Genomic DNA, 15,170 nt, shown 5'->3' with positions numbered 1-15,170 from the left:
TCCTGAGATCTACTTTCCTTTGCTCTGCAGTCACAAGGATTTGTGCTCTTTTCAGCGCTGACGGTTGTCTTTCTCCTCTGCAGGTGCTGCTGAGCCAGGTACATCGACTGCGAGCTCTTGATTTGCTGGGAAGGTTTTTGGACCTGGGTCCCTGGGCAGTTAGCCTGGTGCGTAGATGTTGCCTGTTATCTTGTAAAAGTCTACTTTTCTCTCAGTATAAGTGATAAATACAAAAGATTATTGGAAGGAAGATATTCCACAGATATGACAAATGACTTGCATTTTCTGTGTTCATGTGTGTGAAGTGGAGCAAGCATCCCTGAAAAAGAAGTGGTTTGTATTAATAAAAGAGCCTGACTGGCTGTTCATTTGTGTTACTGCTGTGAGGATTTCCTTGGGAATAATTTAGTGTAAAATATTGTAAGGGACAAAACAAGAGGAAATATCTAGGACAAATAAGAAAGTTTGTCATGTAAAATAAATTTCAAAAAAAAAAGGCACATATGTTTGTCATCTGCTCCGTCAGCTTACTGGCTACATCATTTTCTTCTTTTTATCTCTTTGGTCTCTGGATTTTATAAGCTCTTCTGAGAAGGCAGCAGCTGCTTTCTGCATTTTGGAAAGTGGCTAGCACAGTGTGGATAATAAATAAGAATTAGAGGAGCAGTTTGACACTCTTGTAAATGGAGCTATTTGTTGATAACAGTGTTGAGGATGAAACACCAGCTGGTTATGGAATAGCTCTACGATGGGACTTTTTACTGGTTTTCTTTACCTCTTTCTCCATCTCAGCCAAGAATCCCTTCTCTGTGCTTTTGCAGACAGCTCAGCCCTCAGTAATAGTAAAAAAAATATGCATTAAAAGTGTTTTTAAGCTCTCTGGGTTATAGACTTCTGTGAGGATCAGAACAGAGCTGCAAGTCAGCCCAGTGGCCTTTAATCCAGCTGCTGTCTGCTTATGGACTGCGTCACTGTGACACTCAGCTGCTCCCAGGCTGTGGGAGTGTCATCCCACAGGATGCCCAGCACTGCCAGCGCATCCCTCACTCTACATTTCCTTTACATTGCGCTTTGGAAAGGGTATCTACAATCCGCTAGACAAGCAACCTGATCCATTAGAAGGTGTCCCTGCCCGTGGCAATGGGGTTGGAAGTGGATGATCTTTAAGGTCCCTTTCAACCCAAACCATTCTATGAGTCACAGTGGGATTCTCAGAGATCTCTGGTGTTGCATGTCCTCCTGTGAGCATAGGCTCTAATCCTAGGAAAAAGACTTGATAGAAAGTCTACATAAGGCAAGAGCCCCACTTAATTTCCAGTGGGAAGCCTACAATTATTGAGCTTTTGCAGTATGTTTACTTGTGAGAGCAAATGGCCCCATCTGAGGAGAGCGCAGTGTATCGTGAAGCATAAAATAGCAGAGGCTGTAACGAGGAAAAGCTACTGCTAGATTAACTCTGAGTCTCCGTGGACCAAATGAGTCTGAAAATATCTGGTGACAGCCAAGATTAAAATGAGCAATAGACTAATACACAGGGATCCCCTCCTTACTAGAAATGTATGAAATCGTTTTCTACCAGATTTCTCATATGTGTCGTTAAACACGCTGCATCTCGGCTAAGCACTGGGTCCTGCCCCTGCGTGCAGGGTGGCCGAGCCCTTCACCAGCTTTGCTCTCTCTCTCTGCCTCCCCAGGCCTTGTCTGTTGGCATTTTTCCCTACGTGCTGAAGCTGCTTCAGAGTTCAGCTCGTGAGCTGAGACCGCTCCTTGTCTTCATCTGGGCCAAAATCCTGGCAGTGGACAGTGTGAGTACTGAACTTGGCTGTTTCTTTGGGTTTTGAGCAGTGGGCCTTTCCTCGTCCACCCCATTTGCTTTATCCAGTCGCTGTGGAATTGGGACTTTGTTTTGAGGCGCTTCAAAAAGACAGCGTATGGCTTGGTTGTCTCATTAATTGATCCCACTGGTATGAAAGCTTCTGAAACCTTGTGATCAGGAGGCCTCGATAAGGTGCTGACACTGGGCGGGTGGGCTCCCACCTCTCCCACTGCGCAGGGTGGAAGCAGCTCTGCTCTGCCTGTTGATGCCACAATGTCATGTTGACGTCTCCGAGTTCCCCTTTGGCTCTAGGGTGTAGGCACTCTAGGTAAAAGCCATCAGTTCTCACTGATTGCAGCGTTGTTGGGGAAGGAGGTGGATTTGCTTGCTGAAGAGGCTTAAAATGCACTCGTATCTTCTGTCATGTATTTCCAGGTCAAGGCACATGCTCATGCTCTCCCTCAATTTGTTCACTTGACATTGTTATCAAACTTGTTCTGTTCAAGACTATTCCTGTCAGTTGTCAAAGCGGGCTGTGGGTAATCTTCAGACGCGTTGTTGTTGTAAAAATAAAGCAAATGTAATTTTTGGTGACTTTAGAAGTCCTGCTCCAAATCTAACGCGTGCACTGATGCAGTGAAGATGATTGGCATAGAAGTGTTCACCTCCCGTAGAAAAGTCATTGCTATCGTGGGTCCATGATTCTGATCCTCTCTACAATATTTTGGTACCTTTTGGGACAAGATTTAAATATCGAGCCCTTGTTTTTAAAGTTGGCTTTAACTAGAGCTGTAGTTTGTGGGGTGGTTAATAAATAATTAAGCAGGTAAGCAGTTCTAGATACATTTGCATAGTCATATATATGGTTTGTGGGTGCAATTAGTTGAACACTATAAAATTATTAGGAGTGGGGTGCACGCTGTTAATTGCGGACACAATGATAAGCCGATATGAATTGTCTGAACTACCAGTAGAAGCTGGGTCTTGCCTCTTTGGGGGGTTTATTTTTGTTGCATCTCTTCCATTTCAGTATGGAGAATAATAGTGAATGTATTGGAATTTTCTCCCTCTGTTGATTCAGCATTGTCAGTTTTAGTTTTATAAATACATTTTCATTAACATCCTAAGAGGATTTTTGGAAAGCAAAGAAAATGAAAACTATTCATCTTAAAGCTACTCTTGAAAAGCTTTTTTTTGATGCATGCCTCTCCGTGGCTGGCACTTCGCCCCAGGTATGTTCCAGAGCAGGCTCATGTATAATTTACACTGAGTGTCCTGCCATCCTTCACTTCTCTGGTGGTGAAGCCAATCCGAGAGGGCTCTTTCCCCATTATCTCTCCTGTCACCGTTAGTATTGCTCCTCTGCTCTGTTTTATTGCCCCATTCCTTTATTAGGCTGCACTTTAAAACAAGACAGCAGGAAAAATACTCCTGTATTTTGTAGAAGGATTTCTTCCCACTGTTTCACTTCTTTGGCTCCACAAACAAGTGGTGCAAGTGAGAAGGGAGGAGAGGGCAATTTCAACAAGGAAAAGGCAGTGAGTGCTGCCAAGGGAGGGAACAGGGAGCGGATTGAGTTGTCATGGCATAAAGGGAACAAATGTGTCATCATATCAGAAACTGAAGGAATACTTTCTTGTTATATGCTGAATATCAATACAAATTTAGCCCTTCCTTCTTCTGCTGACACAAGATTTGGCCATGTACATTTGAAACAAATTCATTTACAAAGTTTAACAAAAACCAGTATTGCAACATGCATGGGTTTGGATTCCAAGTTCTGTTGCACTAAAGCCTGCTCTGTTTCCCCAACCCTCTGTGTTTCACGAGAGTAAATGTATCTAAACAAACCACAAGATCAGTATCTGCATGATCCAAGATATGAGACGGTCTTTTAGTGTTTTGGTCCATCCCGTGTTGCAGCAGTTTGACCTGTCTGAGCTGAGGAGAGCACAGCACGCTGCATGTCAGCCTCATGTTCTTCATAGTGGCCTTTTTGGGAGGCTCACAAGGAGATGGCATTACCAGGTGCGTGCTCTGTGAGTAAGATTGCAGGCAGGAGATGCTGTAATTAATTGTTAGGCTGCATGGAAGGGCTGCACTTGGGGCAGGTGTGCAGGTCTGAGGGTTTGATTCTCTCCGCACTGTTTGTGCCTGGCCTGGCTGTGGTTCACGTGGGTGCTGCCACCATCGCCCAAGCGGGAGCCGTTGTCCTGCCAGGTGCCAGCATGTGTGTTTACAGACATTCTGTCAGATAGTCTTCATCCTCGCAGTAATACAGTATTCTCTCTCCTTCAACTACTGTCCCCTGCCTGCGTATTTGCTTTCTGGAGACTGTAGCTGATGAAATTACTGGAGTTCAGCTGACTGCTCATCCCTCTCTGCTTTTGCATGTGACTGAATACAAGTTATGTAACGTTCAGCAGTGGCCTTGAGAGCAGAATATCCCACTAAGCTGGTATTTCTGTTTGGATTCCTCCCTCTCATCAGGCAGGGAGGCAAAAGGAAGGTGTTCTGACATGCAACAGCAGTCTAGTCCATTAAGTCCATTTGCTTCAGACCTTCAGTAAGCGTGGTGTGCTGGGAAGAGTTGTGTTTTAACATAGAAGTTACAGGATAAATTAACGGTATTATAGAAATATTACACCTGGGACGGAATTGCTTGTGTATGATGTATAGGTGTCCCTAATGAACACTGGAATATTTAGATTAATCTGCTTTAATTCCATGTATAATTAGACAATTTTTCATAGGTTATTCGTTGAGGACTCTAGTCACCTCTGCCTGAAGCCTGGAATGTTCTAGACAATCCACCTGCAGCTCTGCATAGAGAGGGACGGTTCAGAGGTGCCTGCTGAAGGTATCTGGCAGGTATAGGTTGGTGTAGGAGTAGCGTTATGTGCTGCCACGCGGAGATGGACAATAGAAAATAAACATTTCTCATGCTTTTTAATGCAGTGGAGTAAGATGAAGGGTATCATGGGATTGTAGAATGGTTTGGGTTGGAAGAGACCTTAAAGCCCATCCAGTTCCAACCTGCACTTCCCACTGGATCAGGTTGCTCAAAGCCTCATCCAACCTGGCCTTGAACACCTCCAGGGATGAGGCAGCCATGATTTCTCTGGGCAACCTGGGCCAGATGTGTGCTTTGTCAGCAGGATTGTGACTACGATTCCTCATCTTATGATTAATGGCAATATTCAAATGAAGCATTCCCTGAGGATAGTTGAGTAACAGTGCCCACCTGGTGGGTGCCAGCATTGTCACCTGGACACCCCTGGGCTGTGGCAGTGCTGCTGTGCTCTAGAAACTCGTGAGCTTTTCAGGGACGAGTTACATAGAACATATGTTGTATTAAGGAGAAAGAGGAGATCTGTGCTCGTGTCCCTTTCCAGCTTTGGGAACTTTATATTTTATGTAAGCTCTGAACTTTCACACCCAGCCTGCACCTTGTTTTGGTTTTGTTGTATTATTATTCACAAGTATAGCTGCTTATTCCTTGAGGAGAGGAGGCACTCCTGAAGTTGGCTTTGCATGTTGTTCACAGGGTCTGAGCAGGGAGGGGCTGAGCAAATCTGCTGGCTTTATAGAAGCTGCCTCCCTCCCTTAAGCCTCAGGTGTCTGGGTAACAACGGTGGCACAATAAATGCAGTGTGAAGGTGGGCACCCTTCTCTTTATTGCTGTCTGTTTGCCTACATTATAGCAAAGTGATTGGTTTTTGTAAGGAACAGAAAGTATTCACACTGGGAATGAAAAGGAGGAAGAAAGGAAGCCTGAGTTTTGTGCAGTGTTACACAAGAGTCAGGAAAGCCTCTCGTAGCTGCAGCCTGGCATCAATCCATTCCCTCTGCTCTTTGGTCTATGAAAACCAGCATCTTTACTCCCTTCAGCGATAAAATATTCTCTTGCATCTCTGTCTTGCCGTTCCCTCTCCTTTCAACAATTAGTTCCCTCCTTCACCTTCTACGCCTGATAAAAAATGTATGATCCCGTCTCTGGCACAAAGCACACAGCAGAACCACAGCCACGGGGGAGACCGATTGCCGAGTCAGTATTTCCTCCCTTAAATTTTCACTTTCGTAGTATGTATTCTCTTGGTTTGACCCTAATATGTCAAACTAAAGCCTGAGCTGGTGTGTTAGCAAAACCATGGTGTACACCGTGTGCGTCACTGCTGATACTACTCCGGGAAGACCAGCGTAATTCTTGCAGGCTTTCAGAGAGAGGGGAGTTGCTTTCTGGTTTTTGGTTGTGTGTGGTAGGAGCTTGTGTTACTACGTGCTACTGTTGTACTGATTTAATGCATGTTAATGTTTGGCCAAATCAGTCTCGTTTGTGTAGATGAGTTGAAATCTTGTCAAAACTGAGTCTTGCCTAGGCAGGGGAAGGGACAGAATATAAAGAATTAATATATAGAGGAGGAATAATTCCTCTTCCACCCCTGCCTTTACAGATTTACTGGTAATCACTCAGTGATGGGGGTCACTAAGACAAACCTGTGCTAGGTTTATTGTGTGCAGCAGCCTCCAAGAGTTGTCCTGCTGTGAAAGATGGTGCTTTAACATTCAGCAAATGCTTGTGCTCCCATCCTGGCTGCCAGGCTGAGCTGAAAAATCCACTACAGTGGTACACAAAGAACTGGGGAGGACTGTGCTATCATACTGCACCTCTTGTGATCATGGGGAAGGTGACTCTGTGGTTAGCAAAGACTCACAAACCAGACTCAGCCAAACGCTTCCCTGGCTCTGCAGTCCTGTGAGTAGGACCAGGTGGGCAGCCTGGGGGAAGACCAGGGATGCCAAAAGCATCTGCAACCACTGTTGCAGCCAGGAGTGCCTCTGTGTGTCTGAACATCTACACAAGCTGTCTCCTGACTCTAGGGACCAGCGCGTGAGCATAATGTCTTCTGAGAGGTAAGACCAGGGCGCTTACTCCCTGCTCTGGGACCGTTAGATTCGACCAAGGTTTTACACTAGTTAGGTAGATGTCTAACTGCAACTAGAAGGTAATGAGCAGCAATTGTCAGCAAATCTGTCTATGGTGAGCTAATTGCCTTGACATGGGATTGGAAATCAAGTGGAGAATTAGATCGAGGGGGCTTAGAAGATCTTATCTTACCTAATTTCTATTCTGTTAAATGTTAAAAAAAAAATATATATATTTATCAGAATCCTTTTGGTTTTGCCTTTGGTGGCTCTTAAATAGTGGTGAAGGTTTAATGTGAGACAGAAATGCCAAATGTAACTCTTCTAAGCAGGAGGTCACATTTCCTGCTACTGTTTCTGACGTGTTGGAGGGTGGCAGAGGGTTCCTTGCTTTGGACACCGCTCCTGCCTGTTGGCCCCTCTCCTGCAGGGATGTTTGATTGTGGCCCGGGTGGAGTGCTTGCGCCTTCTTTTACTTCTCAAATGAAAAGATTTTTGAAAAAAATTATTGAGACGTGAAATAATCAGATATTATAGGAGGAAAAAATGTCGTGTTATACTCCCTGTATTTTCCTTTCTCTTGTTTTCCAGTCATGCCAAGCTGACCTCGTGAAGGACAACGGCCACAAGTATTTCCTGTCAGTCTTGGCAGATCCTTATATGCCAGTAAGGACAATTCATCTTTGTTCAGACGCTGCTCGCCTTTGCTTATCTTGTCTTGATGTCTCTGTGGCTGCTATGATGCAGCTGGTGCTAACGCAGGGCTGCCACCCTGCTCACCTGGAGAGTCACTGCCGAGCTGGGGAGTCAGGAACCAGGGGTATTGGAATCTTCCTGCCAGGTTCCACAGTAGAAATGACCAAACCAAACAGGAATTTGCAAACTTGTTTGATATTAAATTAGCAGAGATTACTCAGTGGTGCCAGCAGGAGCTGGAGGCTCCTGGGGCGTGGGTGCAGAGGCAGCCTAATTGCACTGCAGCTTCCCTAATTCCTTCTGCACCAAGTTTTTGTGATTTCCTGGAATATCTGTTTGTGTGCCTCTTCCAGAGCAATGTATGGAGGCTAGGTCGGAGGGATAGTATTGGCAGCCTGGTGATGCAGGCTGATGGAGTGTCTCAGGTGTAATCAGTGACAGGAGTGCATGACAAGACAATTCTAGCGTTCTCTTCCTGTTCTTGCTCTTTTAATGTTATGCAAACTGCACTTAGAGTATCTCTTGTGTTTAAGAACACATAGTTGTTCTCTGACCTGTTCTTGAGATGACAATTTGTTTTGTGTTGTTTTAAAGGCTGAACACAGGACAATGACTGCTTTTATCCTGGCTGTAATTGTTAACAACTACAACACTGGGCAGGTGAGTCCCAACATCCTTTTTCCTTTTGTTCTGTCTTACCTTTCCTCTGCGTTGTGCCTTCACTTTGATAAAAGCATCCTGGCTTGCATTAAAGCACAACCCTGAAGTGGGGAACTGAAATAGAAGATTGCTTTATGTTATTTTTGTGTGGATTAAAAGAAAAATTGACCTGGAGGTGTGACAAACACATTATGTACCTGGCACCTGGAAGAGGAGGTCACTCGACAACTTCCCCTCCAGGCAGCGCGCTGACCTGGTATTAAAGAAATAGTGCCTCGTTCCTGTCAAGGGGAAACTTAATGGCTGTGATAAAGTTCTTGGGAAGGGTATGTGGAATGAGCCATAAACCACAGGGCTCAGACAGGTGCAAGGAATATTTCCAATAAGGAAGAAATAAGCTTTATGCATTGCAGAAAGCATTTCTAGTGCTCAAGTATTTAAATATAATAGTTATAGTGTGTAGTCGACCTTCCCTTCATGCTGTTTCCAAATAGTATTTTGTAACAAAATCGGTGAATAACCACCGGATAATTATTTTCTCATGATTTCCAGTCTATTTCAGAAATAATCTTCTTTTTTGATGGTGAGGTGGGAAGCTGTCATCCAAAATAAATTACATTGATTTGTGTTTTAGGAAGCTTGCCTTCAAGGAAACCTGATTGCTATTTGCCTGGAGCAGTTAAATGATCCACATCCTCTCCTGCGTCAGTGGGTGGCCATTTGTTTAGGACGCATTTGGCAGAACTTTGACTCAGCCAGGTGGTGCGGTGTGAGAGACAGCGCTCATGAAAAGCTCTACAGTCTCCTCTCAGATCCAATCCCAGAGGTAAAAATCCAACTTTGTAAATAAACGCCAGTTGAATTGTCAGAATCCTGGCAGAGGGCTACTGAAAAGCTTTCAGAACCAAGGGCCTCCAAGAGCTTTGTGATTGTGTCTGGTTCAGAGAAAGATTTCCTTGCTCTTTCTTCAAAGTGGTGCAAATCATCCAAGCCCTGCAAGAGAAAGGCAAAAGAAATGCAAGGAGGTTCATACAGCCCAAAAGGCCTGGAATCTTGACACCAGAGTTAGGAAGCATCACGAGTTTTGCTCTTTGCATATCAGAAGCTTGTTAAAAATACGGTCTCCGAACTCACTGTGGATTGCAAAGAAACACTCTAGCCTTTTTGTCCGAGTATGAAAACTGTTCTTCTCCTGGTATGTGTGAAAACACATCTCTAATTGAATGGGGTTTACGTTTGTGACAGACTCTCCACAAGAGAAGCAGCTCTTGTGCGGAGCCTGGCTGTGATTGACAGAGCCTGGCTGTGAGTGACAGAGCCTGTCAGACCCAGTGGAATTACACTGCCCGTGGGAGAAGTAAGCTTGGAGATAAATACCATTGCCAGCATGCAGTGATTAAAGATTAGATCCTCTTTTGTGTTCAGTCATTCTGTCCTGCATCCCCCACCTGCTTTCTTTTGCCCCACCTTTCCCCTGTTCTATAAGCAGTCCATTTGCAAAGGTCTGCGGGACTGTCCTCACGGCACACCTGCACCTCTCTGTGAGAAGCCAGAGCGAGTGTTTCTGCTTTCAGCAGCACATCCTGCAGCTGCTGATTGCACCGTGTCCCCATCATTTACAATCCCTGCCAAGGAAAGCTGTAAGATTACCAACCCATCTTATCCCTCTGCTCTTTGTGTGATCTGGCAGTTTACCCTGATTGAAGCTGCTGTCTTTTCTCTTCTCCTTTTCTCTTCTCCTTTTCTCTTCTCCTTTTCTCTTCTCCTTTTCTCTTCTCCTTTTCTCTTCTCCTTTTCTCTTCTCCTTTTCTCTTCTCCTTTTCTCTTCTCCTTTTCTCTTCTCCTTTTCTCTTCTCCTTTTCTCTTCTCCTTTTCTCTTCTCCTTTTCTCTTCTCCTTTTCTCTTCTCCTTTTCTCTTCTCCTTTTCTCTTCTCCTTTTCTCTTCTCCTTTTCTCTTCTCCTTTTCTCTTCTCCTTTTCTCTTCTCCTTTTCTCTTCTCCTTTTCTCTTCTCCTTTTCTCTTCTCCTTTTCTCTTCTCCATCGTCTTCTGCCTCTGTGTAAGCCCTTACCTGATGACTGCAGTTCAGCACTGCTGTTGTTCTCTCTTTAGATTCACATCCCAACAGTAACTCCCTGTGCGCCTTATTCCTGTTAATTAATATTCTAGGCAACATCAACTGGAAAAATCACCCATGGGAAGGTCACAAGTATTCTAGGAAATTAGATAAACTCCTGCCTCTGTGAATACTTAAAATTCTGCTTTGCTGAGTCTGTCTGCTTTTTACTCTCCACGGGCTTTTGTTTAGCCCTCACCATTTACCTGACACAGTGGTCCGGGCTTCCAGAGGTGCCGTTTGTGAGGATAAAAATATCACACTGGAAATGAGGAAAATAATAATGAATGTTTGTGTCTCACAGGTTCGCTGTGCTGCAGTCTTTGCGCTGGGAACATTTGTGGGCAACTCAGCTGAGCGGACTGATCATTCCACCACCATCGATCACAACGTAGCCATGATGCTGGCCCAGCTCATCAATGATGGGAGCCCTATGGTTAGAAAGGTATGGAAGTTCGGTTGATTCATGCGGATTAGCTCTGCGCTAATCAGAGCATGCATTATTTAATAGACTTTTCAATTAATTTGACTTATTTGAAATATTTGTTTCATCATGAAGTCTTTTAACTTCAGTTCCTGCAGAACGCGTGACGCCACCGGTGAGAGCAGCGGCAGTCGCCTCCTGCTGTGGCGGAAGGCCCCGCGCTGAGCCTCACACCGCACGCTCAGGGCGGTCATGGGCAGTAGCATTCTGGGATGTTTTTTGATCCACCTGCCGTTTTTCAAAGCACATACTGCAACGTTTCATTTACTCTTCAGTATAAGGAGTTACTGACAGGGATAATACAAGGGAAACGTGGAATGTCATGATGTGCAGGTGTCGAGGAGATTGTTCAACTCAAAATGTTTCTGCTGTTTCGAAGTGGACTCTGAGCTCATGTATTCCACCGAGACACAAATATCTGAAATGGGAGTAACGCTCTCAGGGGCTTCTGGGAATTTTTATATCCTAGGGGTTTTTTTTAATTTAAAAAGTATATGAAGACAGGATAAGGAGGGAGAGCAATTATTATACTGAAGTCTTTTTCAGGTGCACAAAACACTGAGAATTCTTGCTGGGCTACTTTTCTACTAATGCTCTCCTGTTTATTACTGTTTTGATTGTGATATTTTACATTGCAGAAGAATCTCAGGTCTTAAATGAAATAATACTCTGTTGCCGGAAGCATGAAGCATGTGACAGTCCTAGGGGGGAAATAGGAGAGGGAGTAAGAGTGCTGTGGAGAGAACACGAGAGCTCCCTTCAGTAAAAGTGTCTTGCTGCTTTTATAAACCACAAGGACGGGTGACAGACTGTTCCAAAGTAATTCAGCGGGTTTTGTAGAATGACAATTTCTGATGCGCTGTTGTACATTAATAGGACATGAAATAGTTTTTGACATTCTGGATTGTTCTTGATGGGTGTACTTAGGTGTCCTAACACTTGTGTTTACTTAACTGGAACATCAACACCCTGACAGTTGGTACCAACACCGGGAGAATTAATTTTTGTTGTCTCATTCCAGCATTTAATCAGTTTAATTCAAGAGACAACTGCGTGTCACACTATACGCTCTCTGAGATTCATAAATCTCTTTTGGAGATTAGTCCCCTGAAAAGGGAGGAGCAGCCAGTGCCAGCTCTCCACCTCTCCTGTTTCCAAGTGCCTAATGAGCAATACCTTACTGAGGGACTGAACTTCACCATCTCTGCCCTCCCTACTCCTCCCCAGTAATTCAGGTTCTCAATTTGCAGCTGAGAATGAATGGACTGATGGTCCCTTGCAGGTAGACAGCACCATTCTGTTAACTGCTGACATCGCGGGTCGGTGCAAGACCGCAGTTTGGCGTAGGTTTCAAACACCTGGGCTCTTCGTGGAAGCCACATCCCCAGAGGCCTCTTGTCAGACTTTGTTTCCTTCAGCTCAGAGCAAATGTAGAACAGGCTGTGGCATGAGAGCTCTGCTCGTGCTTACGTGTGCAGTGCAGGGAAAGAGTCAGGCTGTGCTACAGAGGGCTGGGGACACTGGTCCTTGGCACAGCTCCTTGCTGATCTGCAGGAAGCACACACTTCTTGTGGGCCAGACTGCTGCTGGTGCAGGAATAGAGGGTGCAGGGTGGAAGTCGCCAGTTCAGTACTTTCTGTGACACTGCAGCAGTCTGACAATATTCAGCAGAATCAAATTGGTGGTGGAAGCCTGTCTGGGTATTAGAGACTTGTGAAGAATTAGATTTGAAGCAGAGTGCTTTGGCTTTCATTAGAGCATCCCTGTGACGTGAAGGGGAAAGTATTAGTCTGGTTGTAACCCAGTAATATCGACAATAATGACCATATTGTTCCGTGTTTCCCTTTGATCTGTTGTTTCTGACTTCGGTAATCACGAAATGCCTCTTTCTTCTGCTCTTTCCATAGGAGTTGGTGGTGGCTTTAAGTCATCTGGTGGTTCAATATGAGAGCAATTTCTGTACCGTCGCCCTGCAGTTCATGGAGGAAGAGAAGAATTACCCTCTGCCTTCTCCAGCTGCCCCAGGTAGGTGTTTTCTCTTTGTGTGGGAAGGAAGTGTATAGCCTGAAAGCACTTGGGACCTCTTATTTAAGAAGTTCACCCAGCACAATGAAATTCTTGCTGGTAGAGATTTATCAAACAGCACCGTTACCACAGAGTGACGTGGTGGGTAGCTCTGATGTCTGTTTAGCACTGTAATATATTGCACTGCAGAAATGCATCCTCTGCTGAGTCTCCATCCAAAACAAAGCTATAGCTCACCAGCAAGTTGTAGTGACTGAACACTCTGTCAGATTCAAAGGGGTTCCCTTCAGATCAAGACTGAAATACATTTGTCAAGGCAGTGCACAGTCTTACCAGACCTTTTTTTCCCCCCCCTTCAAATGATACCCTAAGCTTCAGTGTCATGTTGACCTAACAAGAAGCCTCACTGCACAGCAATGAACCATCCAGACTCTTTGCTAATGTAAAGTACCAGACAAGAAGCAGTGAAGAACTTTATGCTCTGTGCCTATCATCGCATCTTTTTTGTTGTGTCTATTGCCTTGTGAGGAATGAAAAGCCCTAGTGAGATTGTGGCTAACTTCTTATTTTCTTTAGATGTTAAGTGCATTAGAAATCTTGAAGGATAATGGGATTGTTGCATTGGAAACTTGGAGACAAGAGCATGTGCTTTCTCTGCAATGAGTAGTTTAATCTCCCCATTGTCTGAATAACTAAATCATGTGGGAAAATAAGCTTCTCCACATTTGTTGCTCTTGCTGCAGGATATAACATTATGTGCAGTTTATATAGTGCTTTTCCTTATCCAAAAGAATCCTGAAGTATTTATAATAGGGTGCACTGGAAGCATTGGCCTCACTATCCTAATACAGCACTGAAATAAAGAGCCATGGTACCACATGTGTATTCAGGAATGAAAATGAGGAAGTCTGGGAAATTATGAGTATCCACAAGTAAAATATCAGTTGAAACCAGGCCTGAAATTTGGTCAGGAAGCTAGTGTTTTCATAACCCTTTATAATTAGAAAATTTACCGGATTGTTAATGAGCAACAGCAGAGAGAAGCCTGCGAATGCTCCCTACTAAATGGTGTCTGTCGTTGCAGTGTGTCCTAGCCCAGTGTCTGGGCAGTGGCCCAGCATCGACCTGGAGAGAAGAGCCATCATGCCCCTCTGGGTTGTCTGCAGGTCCTGGCAAGGCTCTGCTCACCTGGTTTTATTGGATGTAACCAAATTAGAGCCTAAACAGCAGACACACATGGTCCTCGCTGATTACGTGAACAGAGGATTCTTTGTCATATCTCATTCTGTTTTAGCCTAAGGGGCAATGACTAAATTCTGTTCATATTGGTGGTGGTTTAGTTATATATTTGCTGGGAAATAACCAAGAGGCTCTGATTGCTTTGGTTACATCTGTAATTGCTAAATTTTGCATCCGCAGAGGGTGGGAGTTTGACACCAGTGCGAGATGGTCCGTGTACACCGAGGCTGCGGTCTGTCAGCTCTTACGGGAACATCCGAGCAGTTACCACTGCAAGGAACCTGAACAAGTCTTTGCAGAACCTCAGCCTGAATGAAGAATGTAAGAGAGAGTTCAAAGTTCTTTCTTTCTTTCCGCTGCCTGTTGCAAGCCTACGAGATACCCCATACAAGACAAAGTGAGCTGAAACTAACATTTGAGCCCAGACTATCCAGCCACCGGCTCTAAAATCTGAGATGAGAAGCCCTTTCATAATTAGTTTCAATTTTCCAGTCATTAATGTTGATTTTTCTGAGTGTTTAGGGGCCAAAAAGGTGCCTTCCAGCTTCCTAACGTACATAGATTTTTAACTGAATATTTTTGACCCCTTGATGCTTACCCCGTATTCAGTGCTTAAAACGGGACAGGGTGAATTTACCTACGCCTTCACTGAGTGTTGTACGATTTAGAAAAGGGCTGTTACACCTGGGTAAAAATTGTTCTCTCACCAGTTCTTGTTTCAGCGTCTGCTGTCTTGTCTTTTGGCAGCTGGAAGCTCTGTTGCATTTTCTCCTGGGAATCTCAGCACCAGCAGCAGCGCCAGCAGCACCTTGGGCAGCCCTGAGAACGAAGAGTATATCCTGTCCTTTGAAACTATTGACAAGATGAGACGAGTGAGTTCCTACTCTTCTCTGAATTCACTAATAGGTGAGTAAAGACTCTCCTGCCCACCCTTTGGTGTCGCCTTTCTTCACATGCTTGCGCTAGCTTTTGTGGATAGTTAGGATCTTAGCTCCTGCTAAATTTTAATCCAACAAAATTTCTCCTAGCAGTTGAAAAGCTGCTTTTGTGCTTGGTTAGGCTGCACGCAGAGCAGAGTCCCACCTGCTCTGATGGAAGGACTGGGAATGAGAGCTATTGGCTCCAGCTGCACAGTTCACTACAATGGACAGCGTTCCTATTAGGAATTTGAGCACAAAAATGTGCAGGAATTTCACATCCACTGCAGTTT

The 15,170-nt window shown here is 44.6% G+C and overlaps 1 protein-coding gene across 2 annotated transcripts in view; it reads left to right on the top strand.

Annotated features, from left to right (window-relative positions):
* Positions 1 to 15,170, top strand: part of RPTOR (regulatory associated protein of MTOR complex 1) — a 155,322-nt gene that overhangs the window by 89,249 nt on the left and 50,903 nt on the right. For both annotated transcript variants that reach the window (XM_054083336.1, XM_054083335.1), the window contains exons 12-20: positions 84 to 167; positions 1,695 to 1,805; positions 7,334 to 7,408; positions 8,033 to 8,098; positions 8,733 to 8,924; positions 10,517 to 10,657; positions 12,604 to 12,721; positions 14,141 to 14,281; positions 14,708 to 14,866. In XM_054083336.1, the coding sequence (XP_053939311.1) occupies positions 84 to 167; positions 1,695 to 1,805; positions 7,334 to 7,408; positions 8,033 to 8,098; positions 8,733 to 8,924; positions 10,517 to 10,657; positions 12,604 to 12,721; positions 14,141 to 14,281; positions 14,708 to 14,866 (1,087 nt within the window). The remainder of the gene's footprint in view (positions 1 to 83; positions 168 to 1,694; positions 1,806 to 7,333; positions 7,409 to 8,032; positions 8,099 to 8,732; positions 8,925 to 10,516; positions 10,658 to 12,603; positions 12,722 to 14,140; positions 14,282 to 14,707; positions 14,867 to 15,170) is intronic.

The sequence above is a fragment of the Cuculus canorus genome, chromosome 18, assembly GCF_017976375.1.
Source record: "Cuculus canorus isolate bCucCan1 chromosome 18, bCucCan1.pri, whole genome shotgun sequence".
Taxonomy (NCBI): Eukaryota; Metazoa; Chordata; class Aves; order Cuculiformes; family Cuculidae; genus Cuculus; species Cuculus canorus.
Note: the sequence above shows the minus strand (reverse complement) of the source record. Positions and strands in the feature narration are given on the sequence as shown.